The sequence below is a fragment of the Melozone crissalis genome, unplaced genomic scaffold (assembly GCF_028551555.1).
Source record: "Melozone crissalis strain CALT ecotype California unplaced genomic scaffold, PUWL_Pcris_2 ptg000006l_1, whole genome shotgun sequence".
In the NCBI taxonomy this organism is placed as follows: domain Eukaryota; kingdom Metazoa; phylum Chordata; class Aves; order Passeriformes; family Passerellidae; genus Melozone; species Melozone crissalis.
The window spans coordinates 23,567,453-23,589,933 of record NW_026535784.1 but is presented as its reverse complement, the minus strand read 5'-3'; the positions used below and the strand labels follow the sequence as shown (position 1 = coordinate 23,589,933).

The window sequence follows — 22,481 nt, the reverse complement described above, 5'->3', positions numbered from 1 at the left end:
TTGTACCTATTAAACAATTGTTTTCTTCAATTTTAGAAGAAAACAATTGTTTAATAGGTACAAGAAGAATATCTGCATGGCTCTATTAAGAGATCAGAATCTATACAGAGAAACATCTCTGACTACTCCAGGCATAATATTTTTCTTGTTTTCAGTGTGGATTTTGTAGTGATATCATAGTGTCACTTAAAAGTATGCTGTTAGAAGCTCTCAAAAGCTGTACCACTCATCCAAGTCCAAATTTTATTAAAGACAACATTAAATTCTAATTAAGAACTCAGCTAAATCAGCTTTACTGAAGAGGAAGATAAATTTCAGCATGACTGTTTCTGAGGGAAATTAAAAACAAAAGATAAAATATATTAAGAGGTAAAACTAAAAAAAGTTCTGTGGATGGTTAAACACTGGAATAGGTTGGGAAATCTCTAACCATGGAGACATTGAAAATTCTCTTAGACAAAGCCCTTTGTCTAAGAGAAAGAGCAACCTTTGAGCAAACAGCCAGACTACACAATCTTCAAAGTTACCTATTAATTGTTTTAATAGATAAGGCTCTTACCATATACATCTCCACAACCAGTAAAGTCCAGGAAGACAGAAAAACTACATTCCTGCGTGGCATTTAAGCTGGCTTTACAAAAATGGTTCTTGTTCTGTTAGCAACAGAGGAACATGAACCAGTTATTCCCATGTGCCATAATGGTTTTGTGCCTTAAAGTATATTTTACTGCATTGCATTATTGCTCTATCTTCAGATACCTCAAAAATTCATGTATTTGAGGCCTCCCTGATTTCTGACATAAGAGCTGTTCTGCAGAAAACAGTTCTTCCAAATGAAAGTAAATGGCTTTTAGTAAATTCTAGTAAATTCTTCCCACAATAAAAAAAGAGTACCAAATACTGTGTAAGGTTTCCCTTTTCTAATGTCAAGGTAGAAACACAGGCTATACAGAATGCCAGATACAATCACCCTTGAATCTTAAAAACCTTGCACTGCCAATTGATAACTTTTTTGACTAAATCATGACAGAAATTTCATTTAAAAGCTGTAGAAACCCTTTACTTCTTGTAGCTTCTGAATAGGCTCACTGCTTTGATAACAACAGGAAAGCTATTTCATTAAAAAAACTCATAAGCAATGCACTCCTCATTTCAATCCAGCATGCCATTATAAATAAGTGGCTATTCCAATAAAATATTAAGATATATTTTTAACAAGACAAAGTGCTGTGATTAGTGGAAACAGATGCATCAAAATATTGCTGCAGTAAAAGCCAGGCCAGTCTGGATTCCTTATGTTAGGTACTGATAATAACCTGTATGAATTCTTTTTTTATCTGGAAGCAAGACAAACAAAATAATTTATCACACAATAAAGTGACTTTTGTCTGTATTGCACTACTACCATCAATGTGGCTACTTTTCTAAAAGTCAGGCATTACAAAGACAATCTTGGCAAACTTTACTTCAAACATGCTTCCAGATACACTGAAGGCCAAAGGACAATGAATTTAATGCGACTGACTGAGCTTGAAAGGGTGAGTTGTTATTTAAAAATGTTTCAAGAAAACATTCCATAGATTTTAATTAGATTCCTATCAGAAACTGTAGAAGAATTAACCTTGGTAAGTGACATTTTGTCCTGCTTAGCAGTGGAGGATAGAGCAAATTAAGAATCCTAATATTATTAGCATAAATTTTTCAGAATACCTTTGTTTTTTACTAACAAGTGAAAAAAATATACCAGCAGTCAAATATATTTTTCATTTAATTTCAGAAACATAGAGCTTACTACATAACTGTATCAGCAAAAGAAGTGAGTAAAGATCAGTGGTTATAGAACTAAAAAAGGTAAGCTGGGGGAAAAAAAAGGAATTATAAAATCTACAGTTAAACAAATATTTGTATTTAATGTGATATTAAAAAGTGTTTTATGTAAAAGATCTTTTAATATACAAACTACTTCCTAAGGACACAACTTGTGTTATACTTAAGGAATTTCAACAAGATTTTAAATATAAGACAATCAAAAAAATCCAATTAATATAGTGGCAAATAATACTATTGTCCATTTCATAAAGCATCAACTTACACAAGAAAACCACCTAATATCTGATAATAAAATACCATATTTTCCACTTCACACAGAAACTTGTATAACTTTTAATAATTTTTTTTTAAGAGAAGGTAAGAAAATTATGAGCTTTGGAAACCATGTTAATTCAGCATTTTGGATCAAGTTTGTCCTTTTCCCTGTTCTCATTTAGAGCAAACTTCCAACCATTTTAAAGATGCAATCTTGAGCATAATGCACAGTAAAAATTGTAGAATTTGTATGCATCATCATCATCATCATCATAAAAAGGGCAGCTAACTCATGGACAGATATACATAAATGCTCTCTTAGCCATTGCTGCTATTTGTTTAAAAGTTGATGAAAATCTAGTGAGAATTCTTTGCTGTTAGGTCGATTAAATAGCAGCAGAGCTACCTCTAGAGAAGGCTCAAACCCATGTAATTGCTTTCTCCATTTCTACTTCTCTCACCACCAGCTCTATACAGGTCAAGCTCTGAATAAAAATCAGAAGTCTCACAAGGCTTTACACACAGACACCAACAGAATGTTTAATTGTCACTCTCAGTCCCAGTAAAACAGGTTCAGATTTTAGAATAACAGAGTCAGTAAGGGCCCAATCCTAAACAGATTATTTGGCAAAAGATGGAGAACTCTAGAAATGAAACAGAAATCAAGTACGTGTCAAGATTGAAGACTAGCACAGTTTCATAAACCTAAACCAGAACTGAAATAGAAAACAATGTTACTGTCTGATTCAGCCTTCTACATAAAAATGGATGCTCTTCTATGTGGACCCAAACCCTGAAATTAGCTGATAGCAGTAGGGAATGAAGGAACTACCTACAACAACTGCAATAAGAGAGACCATCAGCTTTATAGAACAGACCACACAGAAATATATAAAAATATTTCAAAGCTTCAAAGACTACAGTCATGCAGTTAAAGTGGCTCAGGAAATCATAAACACAACGCAAAAGCCAAGTTTTAAGAACTGGTGAAGTTACGTGCACAAGATACTGGCAAGAGTAAGTAGTGTTGTCTGAGCAAAGGAAACAGATGTCCTTTCATCTTTTGAAAAACCCCCAGGAATTTAAGAACAAATTAAGTGTCATTTAAAATTACAGCAAGAACAAAGCATATAATAGGAGATATTTGAGGCAAAGAACAGTTTATAAAGACAGAGTATTACCATTTTCAAAGTCTGCTGGCATATCAGGCTAGTATAGAACTGAACCACTAACTTATATGAAATAAGAAAAACTTAGAATCCATAATTTTGAACCTAATAATAAAACTATTAAGCCTGATGAGCTATTCCATGCATCCTTATAAAACCAGGAATCTCCGTGGTAATACTGTCAACAAAGTTTCAGAGTATTACATGCAATTAATCCTTGAAAAAACTTGGCATGAGAATTTGGAATTGTTACTAAATGCTAGACATTGGAAAGAAAGTGGTGAGTTAAATTTCATCCAGAGGTAAAGACAGCAGCTAGTGACAATTCCCAAAGTGTTACAGTGAATTATCATGGTTGAATAAATCTCACAGAAGGCTAGATAAGTAGATTTATTGCTTCAAATTCACAGAAACATAGATAAGTGTTAGAAAAATGAAACAGGAAAATGTTCAAGTGTTATTTGAAGGAAAAAAAAAAAAAAAACAAACCACAATGTCAAATAGGTAAGGATTTATAGCCTACTTATTAAGCTTCTAACACTTCTCAAGTTAGAGCTTTAAATGACAACTATACTGGTCAGTGATGGCTTAATTAAAGCAGGATCTTGGTAATCCTGCATTTATTCTTCTAATTCTTAGAATCTAACTGGTTTTACTTACTGTCACATACAAAACAGTCAGAGCACTGACACATATGAACAAGGAGAGACAGGTGAATCAGAGGCACAAATAACTTACCTGAAGTCATAAAAAGCATCAGAGCCAGAAAAGAATGCATTTCGACCAGTACAATATATTAGTATCTAGAACTTAAAATCATTTTTGCCATTATTTCCATTACTTAGCTGCGTGTTCTAACATTCCCAAAGTAGCAGCACTTGAAACCTGTGGGATATGAGTTCAAACTCTGAAAATCCAGACAAGCCAGCAGAAATTCAGGAATATTTTAAAATTCTTAAATGCAGAGTATACTTCAAAAAAGGGTTTAGGACAGGCAATGTGTGTAAAATTGGATATGGTAAAAAATAATTTGTCACAAACAGTGCTCTTTGTAGTCAATATTTCTTCTTTCTGTCACTCCACTGAAAAGTGTAATAAATTTATTCCTGCAAGGCAGTAATGAAAAATTCCAAATTTTCATAAACAGCATTTTGTTGAGATTATTTATGCATCATCAAATCTATATCTGAATAACAAAGTTCACAGATGAAATCCTGTTCTATTATGACATCAATATTCTGCTTCATTCCTGATAAAACACAGATCAGTAATTAATTTCAAACCATCATTTTTTCCTACTCCAATTAAGATATGACAAAAAGAGGGTTTAAAATAAGTCTTTTCATTAAGATGTAAATACAGTTTCCTTTAACTAGTGATGGACAAAACAGAAAATAGTTCAATGGATTGTGAATTATTAAAAAAAAAAATCTTCCTGGTTATTACAAGTTTTGTAGATTCCATCTCAAGAAATTGCTTTAAAAGTGGTAAATAACAAGGAGTGATTAGGAACTAGCCAAGGTCACTTGTACTATCCCAATAGGCAAAGAGAGTTTATTCTTCTGAGATCTGATGAACATTTGTTAACTTGTGAGCAGGGAGAAGCAAATAAAGTAATCCTTTGTAGGCAGCAGTAGCAGGATATAAAAGTAATTTTGTCAAGAGTCAATGGTAACTACCTAGTAAAGCTGATAAAGAGATTAAATTACAGGAGCACAGAGATACAGGAAAAAGCCTTCTGTAAAAGGTAGTGGAAGAGTTATAGACATGATGGAAAATGGTATAAAGCACATGAGCATCTCCTTTTCTAACTGAAATGATTGGGAAAGGAAGGTAAGAGGTTACAAACCTCAAAGGTTTATGTAAAAAAAGGTTTGTGTAGTCTAAATGTAGGAAACAAACCATTTGTTTTCCACTGTGTGAGGAAGCACATCCCTACAAAAAGACACAACATCAATATTTACCTTTGGGCAGCAGGAATTGTGTGGTATGAAACAATTTCTAACACATTCACTACTGCTAGGAGCTGCAGAGAGAGAAGTTTGAACAACACAACCACTCATTTCATTGCTCAAATCAGAGATGGTGGCACCTTCTAAAGATCTGAAATTCCAAAAGAGACTCTGCTTGAAACATTTAAGATTCTGACAGACTTTCATACAGACCTAGGGGCCTGCAATTATTTTGCAATTGTAGGCTCACTGTAGCAAGTGACTGTTTACACATCCTTTCCCCTCAAAATAAAACTAAAATAACCAACTCACCACTTGTCCATTCTGAGGATTTTTGTGTGCATATGGTGGTCCACGGATGTGATTCCACATCTGACCAGATGTCATAGCAAATACAACACACTAGAAAAAAAAAAGAAAAACAATATACTAATTAATTTACTGTGAAGGACTGAATAGAAAACCATTCTGCTGGTTATTCTTGCTTTAGATATGTAATTTTTTCACTACCCAGACACAGCATCTACCTTTATTTGAATTTTAGGATAGTATCTTCAGATGCATTACTTTCATAAAATTCTTAATGACTTCTACCATTCTGAAAATTACTTACCTCAAGCCAGATTTTCCAAATCTCACTTAAAATAACCCAAAAGTTATACACCATATTTACACATTTACATGACAACAAGTACTTGCAGCAGGAGAAGGCATTCATTGCAAATGTTCTGGAAACCAGTACTCAACATTTATACAACTTTCCATGAAAATATTTCTGCCTCTAAATCTTACACAAATATTTATCTTGCCCTCTTGTTTTCACGTGTCTGAAATTATACATAAAGTAATAGAAAAAAGCCAGTTATTAAAAAAAAATCTGTCATATTTTATGAAATTCTCATTATGTGTCCTATATGACTGTGATTCATTTTAGCTATGACAAATAGCAATGGTTGATTTGCTGGAAAGGTTGAAAATTCCCAACAGAAAAAAGTGTGAGTTTAGGTTAGGGATGTGTGACAACTGTAAAAACAGACCTTAATTCTTGTAGAAGATCATACTGTAGAATATCCATGACAAACACCAGTCATACCAAGAGTCATTAAGACTATTTTAAAAAGAAAGTACAGTATTTTGGATTACCAAGTGAGAGAAATAGGAAACATGTATCATCTAGATATGTCTTTTGTTTTATCAGTGTAGATAATCTTTACAAAAGCTACATTTTAAGTTCAGTACATGCTCATTTTTACTGTACATCAATATTCCAAATAGCATCATAAAGACATAAAAATATGGCAGATGGATCACGCCATAAAGGCAGATGGATCATGAATGTAAAACTTTGTACCATAGTGACTGACTAAACCAGAGTTTACTAAAACCCTTCAGAGTGTTTTCTTTAAAAAACATTTTGTAACATGCTTCTGAAGTAAACATAAGCTAGTGTAGCTCTGTATCTCTTTAAATGCAGCATTGCTACCTCTAGAAATGACAACAAGGCCTTACTACGGAATCTTGTCAAACTGTATTCAAATTTGTCTTGGTTTTCCTGGCTTTGGGTTTTGTTGTCATTTGGGGTTTGGGTGGCTTTTTTGTTGGGTTGTTTTTTGGTTTTTTTTGCTGTTGCTATTAGGCAGTTGTTGGGGGTGGGGGTGGGGGGAGGCACCTATTTAGCTAAAACAGCAATTTTTCCAAAGACTGGGTGACCATAACCAGTTAACATTACATTGGCATATTACTTTTTTCCCCCTTTGCTGTTTAGGAAGAAATAGATAGGACTAATATATTGATGCATTACAGTAGTGATGAGGTGACAGCAGAGACAGCCGAAGTGTAAACACAGTGTCAGTATGGAATGACAAGAAATGATGCACAGGATTACATTGGAGATCTTATAAATATTACAATAGTGAATAAAGAAACACAGACATAGGAGCACACAGAAAACAGTTTTAGTGCTAACAAAGAAAACAACGGAAAAGCATCCAACATATCTAATATCACCTCGATTTACCCTGTAAATTCTGATCACCTCGAATTACCCTGTAAACTTTTGTTGCAGATCAGTGAAGAAGCACAAAGCATGAAATAGCCCCAAGTGCACCCTAAACCAAGGAGAAAGAAAGCAGCAGCATCATACTCCTCCTAGCTAAGACCATGGAATGCTGACAACTCATCATAATACCACATCACCCCAAGGCAAAAGAATGATCTGCAGATCCAGAGAGAACAGTGGAAGATTAGCCATGACATAAGAGAAATGCTAAGATATCAAGAAATGCATCCAGAATGATTTAATTGTGGTGTTATTAATGAGACTTCTCCTGTAATAGAAAGAAAAGATACATTGTCAAATACAGCTTAATTACAACTTTGCTGTAGTGCTACAATTTTAATTACAAGAAAAAGTTGTTATTTTTAATATAAAATGTGTTTCATTTTGCTTTGAACAGGATTAAGAATGTAACAGCATAAAAACTAACATGGCAGATGAAGACATACTCGTAGTGATTGCTAGCAAATGGATTGTGTTTTTATTAACAACATGCAACAAAATGAAAAGAGTATACAGTGACATTACTGGGAGAAGAGTAACATAGTTATTTCTATACCTTGCAGATTGTTTCAGCAGAGAAATTTATACTGCAATTTTGGTGATGATTCACATAATAGCTTATGTGAAAGCACAAAAGTGTAGAAATTTAAAGTATCAAAAGTTATGTGAAAGATATTTAGAAAGGCAAAAAATTAGCTGAAAAGTCAAACACTGAAAGATAACAGATGCATGGAGTACACAAACTGTGCCTCTCTGAAAGTGTGTTTTCCATGAGAAGAAATTTTTCTCATTTTGAAATTTATACTGTTTGCAATTTATATTCTCTAGGGCCAAATCTGCTTCCATATGGAAAGATAAAAAAGACTGTACCCCATTTTATATATAGTCAAATATTTTATAAATTATAAATCTCCCAAACTACTGAAGATCTTTCATGCTTTAAATACCACATTGTGAGACAGTATAATATCTAGCAAGAAAAGTAACTAGGAGACACAATAGTGGGGAGAGGAAAATGTCAAGTATAAGTGCATCTGTAATTCACACTGATAAACAATGTTTGCCATTCCAAATGGCATACTTTCCATAGGATCCTATACTTTGGGATCCAAATATTTCCAAACTAACCCTTACTGCAAGTTGATTTTTCCCAGTTAGAAACTTTGCCAAATTAATTCCTACAAATTATCAACTTGTTCATATTTACTTTCATATGCAGAGAAATTGTGCCTTTCTGCAGTTTTCTTGGATCTTGTCAAAGTTCAAAGGATGAAAACTGGAGTTAAGGAGAAGAGTCAAGTTGAGCACTTATCTCTGATCACAATGCTACTTTTCCATAGTAGAGTCTGTATTTCAGCAGTTCTACAGAGAGGAAGACTACAGAAACACCTTTCCACTATGTGCTCCTTCTTTTTCCTTTTCAGACCCCAAGAACACCACTGGCTGCTGCATGCCACCTGACTTATCAATGGAGTTCAGGATATTTTTCAGGGTTTATGCTATTTTAAGAGCTTCCAGATTTAGATAGCTTATTTTGCATCTAAATGATAAAAGCAAGCAGAGTATTCGGCTCTGTAGCCAAACAGTGGTGTTCTAGGTGAGTACACTCCATGTGTAGATGGATCCACTGCAGGACCTTGTTAACAAATTACAAGTGATGCTTCCTTCATGGCTTCTATCCTTAAGTTTCACTAAGGGGGAGACTCCTTTAAGCTCACCCGTGGTGCATTTGTGTGTAAATCACAAGGTTTCTAAGAACAGATAAAAGATAAATTAAGCACCAAGAGTCCCAGCAGAACACTGAATTACAAGCAAGACACAACTTCACAGGCACATAAGCAGAGTATCTCAACTTCTTGGTCTTGCAAACCTTGCAAATTATTTATTTGTGTTTAATATATCCCCTTCTCAAAGGCCCAAGTTTTGTTTAACACTGTCTGCTAGTTCATCAAACAAAACTGGAGACTTAAAAAGTCATTTAGTATGCCTTTTGAAGAGAAGCTTCCTATTAGCAGATAGTATACAAAACAAAAATAATGAGATTTCTTTGCAAGTTTAGACTCAAGAACATGGGAAACTCTGTAATGTAAGAAAGATAATGAAATTTTAGATTCATTTATGAATATAGTTAAATTGAAGCATAGGTTCAATAAAAATGAATGACAGCTAGTTCTACACTTTATTTCTACATTGTTCTGTATATGTAAATTCTAACCATTTCAGAATTACTGTTTTAAAGAAATGTAATCCTTTCTTATCCAGTTTAGCCTTGCTTTTGCACTCAGTGAAGGCTCTCATGCTATGAACTATATAATCCATTTCTAAATCCATCACTTATCAGATTCTCCAATAAGAGATATAGAATTAAAGAAGAGAGTGCAAAACAGGAGCAAAGAGAATTGTATATTTAAATTTTACATCTCTAAAACCTCTAACTATAGGAAAAAAAGGAAATTAACAATCAGAATTTATTGATGTTCTTTAGGATGCCTACCTAGCCACACAGAGAAAACCCTGTTCTAGTGTTTATCTTTGAATAAAGCACATTAATTTTTCATCCTCATTTCCAGAAAGGGGTGAAAAAGTCACTAGTAGCCATAAGACCCTCCAAGCTCCTTTGGACCAATAACTGCTGATGAATGTACTATGTGCTGCAAGTACTGGGGAGGGTATCCACAGAGTACATATTTCTCATACCCATTAACTGTTATGAGAACAGGAAACACACACCGTGTCTCCTCATTCAAGTGACCTGTCATATTTTGCCCAAGAGAACTAAATCCTAGGAAGCTGCCTTCTAATCTGAGCACAGATTTTGTCTTCACTGATTCCACAGGTATATAGGCAAATCTCAAATATACACATAAAGTAAAACTGAAAATTACATGCAGAAAACAACAGCCTGGTAAAGAAAAAGCTGTCAAAAGACAGTCTAGTTAACAGAACAGAAACTCTCAGCACACATACTGTTGTCTAAAATGAAGCAATTCCTTATCTAAACTGTTAGAACCTTGCCTAGTTTATACCATCTGACCTTTTTTTCTCTCTGCTTAAGAAATGAAGAATCCTGAAGAGTCTGGATTGTTTCTTGCTACCAGCATAAAAGGACAGGAGTCTGCAAATATCTAAGGACTGAAGTCCTTTGTCATCTTTGTATTGGCATGTCAGAGGGAAAAATATCCATAGATGAATAGCAGATTTTGAATTAAAGCACAAAATAAGCTAGGGGATAAATTTTACATGTGATTTCTAAAGACGTATTTTGAGAAATTATGTACTGGGACTCGAGTCATCCTGGTTTGCCATCCTAAAACTCTTCTGGGTAATGTTGCAAGTGAAAATGCCTAAGGCATACAAGATACTACCAGAGCCTGCAGTGCTTCAATGAGGGGATGAAACCACAAATATAGCTGTGGTGCAATCTCATGCTGAGGGCAAAACCAATTTGATGGTCTTGTGTGAGCTGGCACTGGAATCAATGTGTGAGATTAAACCTGTGGCCTTGTTTCTACAAGTCTATCAAAACTAGATGCATCATTAAAAACTGCATTCCTAAATATTCTTCTAAAACACTACTGGAAATACTGTCTGTGAGACAACATTTTTATACCAAGGAAATTATCAAATTAGCATTTCTGGGATCCTCTGTCAAAACAGCACAGACTCTTTATGCTGAGAATTTTTTTCTTCTAATTTTTAGCAACAGATCATTCAATCAGGGAGAGTGACACAATCCATTTTTCATTTAAATGAAAAGTAACCACCGTTTCCTTTTTAAGATTTGAGAACATGAAAACTGCTCATAGGAAACTGAGAAGCTCTAACAAAGCAAGAAAAAGAAAACAAAGAGTCCTCTGTTTGCAATGATACAGTTTTCAGTCACTGAACGCCATAATCTCTATGAAAAGGTTTCAGTTGGAATTTTAAAATGTTATTTTGACTATGTTTAATGAATACTAGCCACCTAGCAGTACACCCAAAAAGAATTTAAAACTCAAACCTAAAGCTTTTAGAAAAGTGCTTTTGTGCTTTCTCAGCTCTATACCATCTGAAAAAACAACAGCCAATAAGGAGCAAAATAATTATCAACACTCCTGCTGAAAATGTGGGCTTTGTGTAGCCTTTAAATATCTTGCCAGGATTTCTGTTTAACTTGGTTTTGAAAGTTCAAAAAGTAAAAAAAATAGTCATGAAGAACATAATGATTTATAATTAAACATTTATTACTTATTTATACCCTTCATAACAAGCATTTTCCTAGGCATTACTTTCTCTCCTTAACTAGACACCATCTTATCAATTTTTCCTTTTAATGAGCTTTTATCAAAAAAAGAAGCTCTAAGTTTACTGGTAGAAAAAAAGCACTATGTCAGAGAATCATAACTACATGATATTGAATATATTATTACTTTATATAATACACACACACACACACACATAAACATACATATATATATATATATATATATATATATATATATATATATATATATATAAAATATTAGTGACCGCCCATTTTCTTCTATGAATCACAACAAATTTTAGTCATTAACTGAGGTCATCTGTCCAAAAGCCTGCAATCAGGAGTCCCTGCTGATTCCACCAAAAAGAAGTTCTAAAATTAACGTGTATGTCTGTGCAGGTCTGAATAAAACCAAAAGGAAAGGACTTCTGGTAAATGTATGATCTTTGCTAAACCATCACTTTACAGGGTATGGGGCTTTTACTACATTGTGAAGTCAGAACAGTACCAATTGAAATAGTAAAGCATTGGCTCAATGCCATGATTAATTACAACATACTTTCAGATATAAGACCACTTCCTAAAACATCCTTTAAGTGCTACTAATTTTTAATGTAAACAGAATTTTACAGGGAAAAGTATTAGCACAATATAGGGCATTAATGCCATTTTATTTACTTGCTTGTCTGTACAATCAGCAAGATGACAATTACTGAATTACATTAATACATTTCTTACAATATTTGATTACGTTTGGATCTGTCGTCAAGAGTTCAACTGAATGTCATTATAGGTTTTCTACACAGCAATTAGCAGTCATGTTCAGATGCAAACTCTTCAGCCTCTGCTAAAGAGAACAGCAAACATTCTAAGAAAAAATTGATGCATTCATTTTCTCAATTTTATTACATCTTCTACTATTTACTGTAGCTTGTAGTAGAATGATTCTATGATTTGAAGGACTCATTTTTAACCTCTGCAAGAGAAAAAAACCAATTCCACAAAACACTGAAACAAACTTTTTATCTGAAAAGTCTGAGGTATGACATTGAGATGAAATTGTTGTCCCCAGAGATAGAGTGCATGGTTAAACAAAGGAAATAGCACTGATTACATATCTTTATTTGATTTTTTGACACAAGTATCTATTTTCTTGCAATAATTATTGCTTTAGTCAGGTTGTTGCTAAAAATTAGAAATCAAAAAAAAAAGGCTGATACATATCAAATGTGAGACTAACTGGTGGTAGAGCATCTTTAGAAAGCATTATCATTGAAAAATAACCTAGAAAAATACATGGAATTAAATATGAAAGACTTCGGGAGAGACATGTCAAAACTCTGTGCTAGATCTTGGGATATTCCAAATTACATCCTGGTACAGAGAAGACATTCTGAACCGGCTCCCTAGATCAAAAGCAATGTTCATTCTACTTGAAATGTAGTCTTAGTGGTGGTTTATTTGAAAACTTGTTCTGTATTCCTTCCTCAATGTATGGTGTAGATTAACAAACTGCTTAAATAAAGATGTTTTCCTACACTAGTAATTCAGCACATGAGAGAAAACAGCATTATCAGTAGCCATCATTCAAGATTAATGCCAAATATTAAAGAATTTAGAACAAAGAGCTTTCCTTAATATCTTATTAATAATGTAGACATAAAAATTAGAACTCACCAGATACTAGGTAATTTTATCTTTGACTTTATGAGATAAAGCCTGCCAAAGGCCCATCAGGTGACAGTACCACAAAAAGAAGATATCTTGTCACAATTTTGAATCAGAGCAGAATAGCAAACCAGTAATATGATATTGAAAAGGAAGAAACAGTTTTATGATAACCTAAGTCTAGCAGAACTAAAACACATAGAACTATGAAATAGCCCAGGTTGAAAGAGACCTCAAAAGATCACCCAGTGCAAGCTTTCTTGGGAAAGAGAGCCTAGATGAGAAATACAACATGAATGCTGATGTTCCATATATTCCATACAAAATCCTAGCCATGTCCTTTCAAGAAAGGTTAATTCATATTGATACAAGTTGTGGAGAAGTCTTTAAAATGATCACGGGAATAAATAATCATCTAAATGTCAAAAGAATAAAAGTTTTGTTTATATTGCAAAAAAAAAGGTCGATGAATTTCTAAAAAGTAGTGCTCTCCATTGATGTAACTACTAGAACAGTAAAATCCTGGACTGGACTCACTAATTACAGATACTATTCTAGGGTTGAAACTCATGCTTCTGATGCCATGTCCCCAAAAATTAAGCATTGGATGCTGTTCCTCAGATTTTTCCTCTTCTGTCAGTCACAATGATGTCAGAGTAATGGGTGCTTGTGGATGCACTGTAACAAATCCACCATCCCTGAATGCTATTTCCAGTTTAAAATTGAGACAGCTAAGTTGCACATCCCCCATTTTTCATCAGTCTACTCAGTTATTTGAAAACCACCATGTAAATAAACACAGTGCAATACACAATTGAGCAAATTCAAGCTTCATTCATTATTTATGGTTTTGAGGAATGAGTTGACTAATATTTCAAACACACTTGGGTAGATCTAGTCTTCTAGATCATCCTACACGCATTTAGGTCAGCAGTAGAATGTTAAGGTCAGTATTACTGAAACCAGTTTTGGAAACAATGCCCTCTTTTTCTTTGTTTCTCAGATCTTTTATCACTGTCTTAGGACATAAAAGTGTGTGTTTTTTTTCTCAACCTCTCATTACTCTAAATTGATACAGTCTGACATCAATATCTGTGCTAAAACATTTGATTGACATTTTGGATTTTATCAAAAAAGGGCAAGTTGTACCATAGCCATAAACATCAGTAACCATTATTGAAAATATTTTCATACTAAAATTCAAATAAAAAACTGAACCTATTAGAGAATTTTCTCATTTTCAGTGAGTCACTCATAGTAACTGATACTCACTTCTTATGTGAATTAGACCCAAAATCTGGATTATGAATCTTTTTCTGACAGTATAATTCTGAACAATGTACTAATTTAATTGCTTTTATTTTATCCTCTAAATAATAAAAACATACCCTAAGATAGGAAATCAATAAAAAGCATATTAGTAAAGAAAAATCTGCATACCAGAGCTGCCATGGCCCAGCCAGTTTTGTTATAGATGAACTCTAGATTATTTCTTCGCAGATATAACAAGCCACCAACAAGAGATACCAGAAGAGCCAGTGCAATTGTACCAGAATAGTTAGGAGGCCTGAACACTCTAATCTGGAAGGAAAAATGCAAATGCAGATTGTAATAAATGCTTACATACAGATCATCTTCCATGTGGAGCACCAAACACAATGGAGCACCTGAAATCTGGTTTCAGAGTCAGCAAGACTAGTCCCTAAATATACTTTAATAAGAAAAAAGTACTTTCTTTAATGAGCACATACCATGAAAAATATTCATGTTTAGTTTGGAACTGTGCAACTCTGAAAGATTATTTCTTCAAAAGATTTGTAGGTTGTGTCTGAATTAAAAGCAGCTACCTTTGAATCTAAGTGTTTTGTATATAGTTTTGTAAAGCATATTTTATATATTAACAACTAATTATTACTGCTTGTTTTTATCCAGAATTAGACTATAACAAAGCAAGAATGGAATATAATCTGCAGAAGTTCTCACAAGTACCAAAAATGTTATTTTTCTTAATGTGTTGTGGAACCCTTGCTTGACAAAGAAAGTTATTAAGGAAAGATGGAATTTATCGTCAACCTGTCTCAAACCACAAAGATACATTTACCTTCCACTTTTGGAATTGCTGAAAGACTTACATGAACATCTGTTCTGTCAGCTATCCATTTAGCTAGCTGTTCAGCTGCAAATCCGATTCTCTGCAGGTCAAATGTGTCAGCTCTCTTGGGTTTACCCTTCGGAGGAAAATGCATGAAAGTCGGAGCAGAGTTCATATTCAGCTACAAAACCAGGAAAAACAGCAGGAAAAAAATTAGTAACCTTATCCTCAAAATATAACACCGCAATAGCCTCAATAACACAAATCTAATTAGCACAAAAATATCACTTGCCTCCATATATTACATTTTTTGAAATATTCTCATATACAGTCCTCCAAAAAGAGTGCTCACAATATTCCTTCCTGTAGATTCTTCAAGATGTTTAATTATTTAGAATGTTTCACCCACAAGCTTTTCTATATAAGAGTATCTTAATGCTTTAAACTTCTCATACATTGTAAGACCTTTCCTGTAATTGGTAAAACAAAGATCCTGCACCCAACCAATCTATTAAAGTATATTAACTTATAAGTCTATGGGAGTAAAGTAGCTTGATGGTGTTTGGCTACAAGAGACTAACCACCAGTGACTAGGCTTTTTTATCCAAAAAAGTTATCCAAAAATGACTGGATAACTAGCTTAAGCTACATAACTTGCCCTAGAAGTTACTATTAATTATATGATGATGCCACTGGAACTATTCACAGGATATTAAAAAATCCTCAAAGGTGATAAACAAATAGACCTACATATACATTTGCTATTTGAAATTTTGAATTCAGATTTGCAAGGTAGTATAGGAAAATGTCATTTCACTATATAAAATTCCTCTGCATTCAGGCCACCTCAGAAATCATGCAATAAAGCACTAGAAGAAATGAAAATTAACAAACAAAATCAGGGGTAATGCTTAAAGCTGATGCAATATGGAGCTTTTTAAATAAAGAAGTAAGGGGTTTTTTTATATCCTGAAAAATGAAGTTCACACCACATTAGCAAAAATTTATATTGAATCAAGTACAAAGCTGAATTTATCAATAGAAATTATCAACTAATAAAATATTTTCCATCTAAGCAAAAAAAAATAGCCCTTTTTACTGAAATGATTTGGAAATAAAAAATATTCCAAGGGAAGCTAAAACACATGCTGTGAAATAGTTAAATAAAACATTTTATGAGATACAGAAACATCCAGACATTGTACAGTGTTTGGAGGCAGCTGATCTGGAACTGGTTTATCATTTCTCTATAAACATGGCAAAAGCTGCAAAAATCAAAATCACATTACTTTATGGGTTTTTTTTGCTATGGCATCAGTATTACATGACTTTGCACACATAAATGTAAAGTCAGAACTGCATTTCCCTCAAATCCACGTTGAAATAGTCATTGGTAAAACTTATTCTTAACACTCTATCTCCTAAAAAAAACTCTTACACATTTATGCTCAATTTTGACTAAATGTAAACATGATTTTAAATGCATACCATTTGAAATAAACTGAATTTGTGCCCTGTTATACAAGGAATAAGTTGAACCGGACTCTTCTAACATCTGCTGACTGGCTTAAGGAAAGGTCAAACAAAATATTTTGTGTTATTATAACCATGCAGGTTACAACATATATAAAGTTCTCCAGTCTATATAGTCTATAGGTTATAAAGCTTTAATGTTTATAGCAAAAAAATCTTTAATTTTTAAAGTAAAATCTTATGCCACTAATAACTATTTTTACACAATGTATTCTAATATTTCAACTAGAAGTAAAAATAGTTATTAAACACACTATTTAAACTATTTAAAGTAAGTGTTTTAAAAAGACATATTAATCTTTCCCCTGAACATTTAAAGTCATAAACTTCACCAAAAGGTATTTAAAATATACAGATAACTTCAAAGTTTTTCACTCCTCCTGATCTGCACTTTTAGCTTCAATCAATGGACAAATATCAAAGATAACATGCCAGTATTCAGTATTCATTTTCAAGAGATGACTTTTTCCTTGACTTCTCAATTTCAGAGCAGACCTTAAACTATTCTCTAACTTTTATTCTTCACAGCCAACAATTAAATTGTAAAACAGTCTTTTCTCTTTATCCTGAAGAAATTCCAGACTAAATATTACTGAAACTGAAGAATACTGCATTACATAAAAGCAATTAAAAGGCTCTTATACTAAAGAGCTTTTTTTTCCCCTAAGGAGAAAATAAAGGAAATCTTTAAATGAAAATGTTACTTAAAATGTGTTTAATTCTAAAAAATGGCCTAAACAACTGCCTAGAAAAAAAGTTGATATATATATATACATATAATGGAATCTATAAACAAAGATTATAAACTACACTTGGAAAATATTGGAAGTGGTTATTAGTAGAGTCTGTCTTCACTGATGTTTAAGAAACTGCTATGTTTTTAACCAGGAGGAAACTGTATACAAAACCGGGGTACACACCTGCAAACAACAACTAATTTATCTTGTATTATTTGACAAATTGACATGTAAAAATCAACAATGCTTTACAGTATTAAACATTTACCTGCTGAAAAACATCTGCCCCTTCATCATAATCCACTATTGTGAAAAACAGTTTGTTTGAAAAAGCAGATGAATAGCGCCATGAATTAGCCAGCACTTGATATTCCTCATTAGCTTGCCTGTTAAGAAAAAGAAACAAAAGTATATCCATATGCCATTCACTTGCAAAAAAATCCTACAATCAGCTGCAATGGTTAGATGAATTACATTTGCAGTATCATTCTCCACATCCATACTATGAACTAAAAAGTTTCAGCTCCTTATGCAACTTTCTGTTTCAAATTTGTCACCTCCAAAATTAGAAATGTGTTACATTAAACTATACAAGAGAAATCCCAAGATAATATTAAGAAAAAGTAATGTTTTCCATATTTAAAGTCTCAGTAAATAGGACTGGTCTGAGTTGCAAATTTCAAATAGATCTGCTAGCAGATCCATGTGAGGATATGCTTATGTGGCCCTTGAGGGTGCTATCAGGATATCCTTGCTAGAAACAGCTATACATAAGGAATTCTGAAACTAGGGGACAAATAACACACAACGGTGAAAGCAGTATGTTCCTAAAATAGCAGAGCCATAGGACAGCCAAAGAAACTGCTAAGCACTGGGGAAATGATCCTAAGGGAATAAAAAGTAGGCTTATAAGCAGCATGACAAACTCCAGACTATTTCTCTGAAAGGCGTTCTAGATGTGGTGATTTTGTACAATATCTAATCTTTTCTATCAGCACTAGAAGGTGATTTGCTACTAAATATTCTTCTAAAGAAAATAATCAAACAACAAACAAAAACCAACCAACAAATCCACGAAAAAAACCCAAAGAGAACACAAACCAAACCAAACAATTTTGCTCTGACTTTACTAAGAAGAAGAGAAAGACAAAGGGAATTCCAGGACAATAATACTAGCAATGACATCCCCTAACCACACAGTGCCATAAAACCACAGGTTATGCCACAGGACAAATCTATACCAACAAAAATCCAGGGGAAAAAAACCCCAAAATGAAGGGATGCTTGCAACACTTTCTGATTTAGAGAGACTCCTTTGCTAATTTCCATATTACTGTTTAATCACATCCACAGTAGAGTCCAAACCAGTGGTTTACAACTTGACAACTCAGCTTTGCATATGATAAGATTTTGAAGTAGTATAAATGTGTTCTGCAGCTTTTTTCAAAACAGTGTTTCTAGAAAAACAGTTCTATGTGTTTCATGATGCAGAATGCTATTTAAAAGCTGTAAATTCAAAAATCTGTTTGCTGCAAGAGAAACTTTGCACTAAACATATATAAGAGAGAGCAAAGAAGGGAAGACAAAATTACAGGATCACAGATATCATAAGACCTTCCCCATTTCTCCATAACTGAGATCAACCTTAAACATGAAATATATTACATACAAACTCCAGCACAGTTGTGTGTTATTAGGAAGTCTACTGTACATGAAAAAAAAAAATCATAAAATGCCAAGACTTAAAATGAAAATTGATGATTTCTTACTCCCACAAAGAATTAAATAACATGAAGCACAATAAAACTCAACTTTCACCCTTATTACCTGACTCTAAAATTTGCTACTTAACACCCTTACTCAATGGGCAGTTTGCAATTAAAAAAAGACAAGAAGTAATTTAGGCATTAGATTGGTTACTTCTAGAAACAGATATTATCATGAAGCAGACAAACATTCATTGTCATCCTGAAGAGGGCAGTCAGACAACATCAAAGGAATGCTGTAAAATCTTAAGCAATATCTGTAGTGCACTCTTCTGTTAAAGCTGCTGTATTTAAGCTGAACCATTTTTATTATAAGAATAAGATGAAAATCAGTTCATCTTGACGCCACCATTCTTCTTTATCTACCTTTCACTTGTGATGAAACAGTATTTCTGGGAAATCTAGATACTCCACTTATGGCCCCACTATTTGAAAGGTCTCTTGTCCCCATTGATCTCCATATATTTTGCATCTTTAAACTATTCTGAATTATTGGGTAACATTTAAAGTATTATTCTTCAAAAGACTGCATTTTTTTGTAAGAGACTCAAAGCACAACTTCATCCTCTCACTGAAAATAGCAAACCATTCTATGATGCATCCTCATAGAAGCTCTGAAGGGTGTGGAAAAGAGTGAAACAAGGAGCAGCAGGAATACAAAGTTAAAGGATTACCACACACCCATAACTGAAGATCATCCTACACACCACTATATCATTTCCAATTGAAAAATTTCTGATAGAATAACATTAGTAACTTTTTGTAGCACTGGTTCAATCCTTCTCAGACAAAATAACAGTAAAAAGCATAAGTACTTGACTGAAAAAACTCAGTCTTAAATTATCAGATATCAACTTGACAATATCAACTGTCAAGTTTTTATCTACCTATCTCTATAATTAGTTCATATCCATTCTATCAGCTTGTTTCTAGGAAGCAATGTTAATTATACAAAATTACTAGAATAATTATGTGAAAATCTATAAAGGAATAAAGCAAAGAACTACACTTGGTCTGAACTCAACAGAATATAATGTTAGCACTGCTCATTTTCTTAACATGATTTTTTAATAGATGGAGAAAATTTGAATGTTATTGCTGCTATAGTCACCTCTTTAGAATTTCATCATAATAGTAACACAGGAGCTAGCAACAACTGTAATATTGACCAGCTAGCAGAAAATAGTGGCTAGATCAAAAGGAAATGCTACTATTAGATTTACACAGAAAATTCAATATACTGGAAAGTAAGCTGCTAAGCAAATGCTCTACAGAAATTCTTCCATTATGCAAGAGGTGCTCATGAAATATTAAAAGTTTTATTTAAAAAGATTAATTATGTGTGTGTCTATAGCAGTTAATCAGATTTGTATAACTTGAGCTATATTTAATGAGAATAATTTTATTCTATTGGTCTGACATTATAGTAAGGAAAACACAAACTGAATATTAGGAAAAGAATAAAAGAGTATGGAATTATTTGAGAAAGAAAGTATTAAAGCATTTTTTTCTGGCACAGTATGTACAATGCTTAAAAATGTACAGTTGGCACAGAATGTACTACCAGGTTACTTATAAATTCTTATCCATCTTTTTAAAGTGAACTGTGATCAGTGCTGCAATTTACTTCCAATACAACTTCTGGTTTCTATTTGCAATGGTGCTCCCCAAAACTGAAGGAATAAAGGGCTAAATGCATATTTTGACATCTTCTCTGTGTCAAGAAGACAATAAATTCAGAATGCTGATTTGATTTTGTTTAAGATGACTCACGTCACTGAAAAATCTACAAATGTGTCCAGAAAATTAACTAAATGCAACAGAGAGTATAAACACATTGAAAACCATGCAGGTTTTGCAACCTAGGTATCTATAAAAGGAGAAAGCAAGCTAAAATCTATGCTATTCTATTTACAGCATCCCATGAAATTTTCAATATTCTGTAGATGAAAAGAAGCTATGAGGTCCTCTTCTGTAGAAGTTGCAAAGTAAAAGAATAAAAAATTGTGATCTCAGGAAGAATAAGGAGTCTGTTATGATCCAAGTATAAAATCACTGCCTTGTTAAGCAGGACTCATCAATACTTCTATCAAGGTCCTGAAGTGCACAGGAAAAGCAATTGCAGAACTTTAAAAAGCTTGTTCTAAATTTCCTATTCCTTCATGGAACAAAAGGTCTCACTACATTTAAGAGACCTGTCAACGATTTTCTCACTATCTACTCTTTATCAGCTAACAAAAAACTAAAACATTGGATCCTGTTTCATCTTTCTGATGATGCTCCTTGACTGCCACAATTCTTCTTGCTGTTGATCTACTCTTGCATCAGCTATTTGATGTCTTCTGAGATTTTTTTTAAGTGAGAAACCAACAAAATTAGTTTATTTTTTTCAGAATTAAAAAACCTCTTGGAGTTCTCACTGATACGATAGATGCTAATAAAACTATTTGGAATTTCTTCTCATGTATTTTTCCATTTTCTTCTTATCTTTTCAAGGAACACTAAGAAAAAAAACTAACACAAAATATGCATCTTTTTGTTGATGGGCCTCAGCTGTTGGGGAAAAGCTCAAGTGACCAGTCTTATTGCTCTGACCCAGATATCCCTTTCTAAATGAAAATATCCCAGCAATGAATTTGAAAAATGAACCAGACAAAACTATGAACTGCTTGATAACAAACAAAACACCTCTTGCATGTACCTGTATTCAAAGCAGAGATGGTTGCTTCTGCCAGTCAGAAAAGAGAAGCAGAGCTCAGAAACTAAACTAAAAGCCTTCATATAATGTGTTTATGGAGTGGTCAGATGGTACAGCAACAAACAAAAAAGGAGCTAATTATAACAACGGAAGATGCAGAGGACAGTCAGCATGAGCAGGCTTGAGCTAAAGCCCTTTTGTAGGTAAAAATGAAAATACTAATAATCAAGTGAGGCAGAGGGGTCACTGAATTCTGGCTGGTAAAAGGTGCTGATCCCTTTGGAAAAATGTAGTGATAATAAAATGAGGGAGCTGATTGCAAGATGCAAGAAGATGAAAGGCACAGAAGCTGGCAGCAAATTTTCCCCCAAAAATCATTCAAGTTAGTCCAGTAGTTACCATTTGCCTGTATGCAATACAAAGTACAGGCTGAGGAACAGTCCCTCCATCTCTATGAAGATATTCCTGTCAGAGGGAAT

The 22,481-nt window shown here is 33.5% G+C and overlaps 1 protein-coding gene across 2 annotated transcripts in view; it reads right to left on the bottom strand.

Moving 5' to 3' along the window:
- Positions 1 to 22,481, bottom strand: part of TUSC3 (tumor suppressor candidate 3) — a 108,659-nt gene that overhangs the window by 45,447 nt on the left and 40,731 nt on the right. For both annotated transcript variants that reach the window (XM_054295795.1, XM_054295796.1), the window contains exons 3-6: positions 17,807 to 17,924; positions 15,309 to 15,449; positions 14,617 to 14,757; positions 5,519 to 5,608 (exon numbers count right to left, since the gene is read on the bottom strand). In XM_054295795.1, the coding sequence (XP_054151770.1) occupies positions 5,519 to 5,608; positions 14,617 to 14,757; positions 15,309 to 15,449; positions 17,807 to 17,924 (490 nt within the window). The remainder of the gene's footprint in view (positions 1 to 5,518; positions 5,609 to 14,616; positions 14,758 to 15,308; positions 15,450 to 17,806; positions 17,925 to 22,481) is intronic.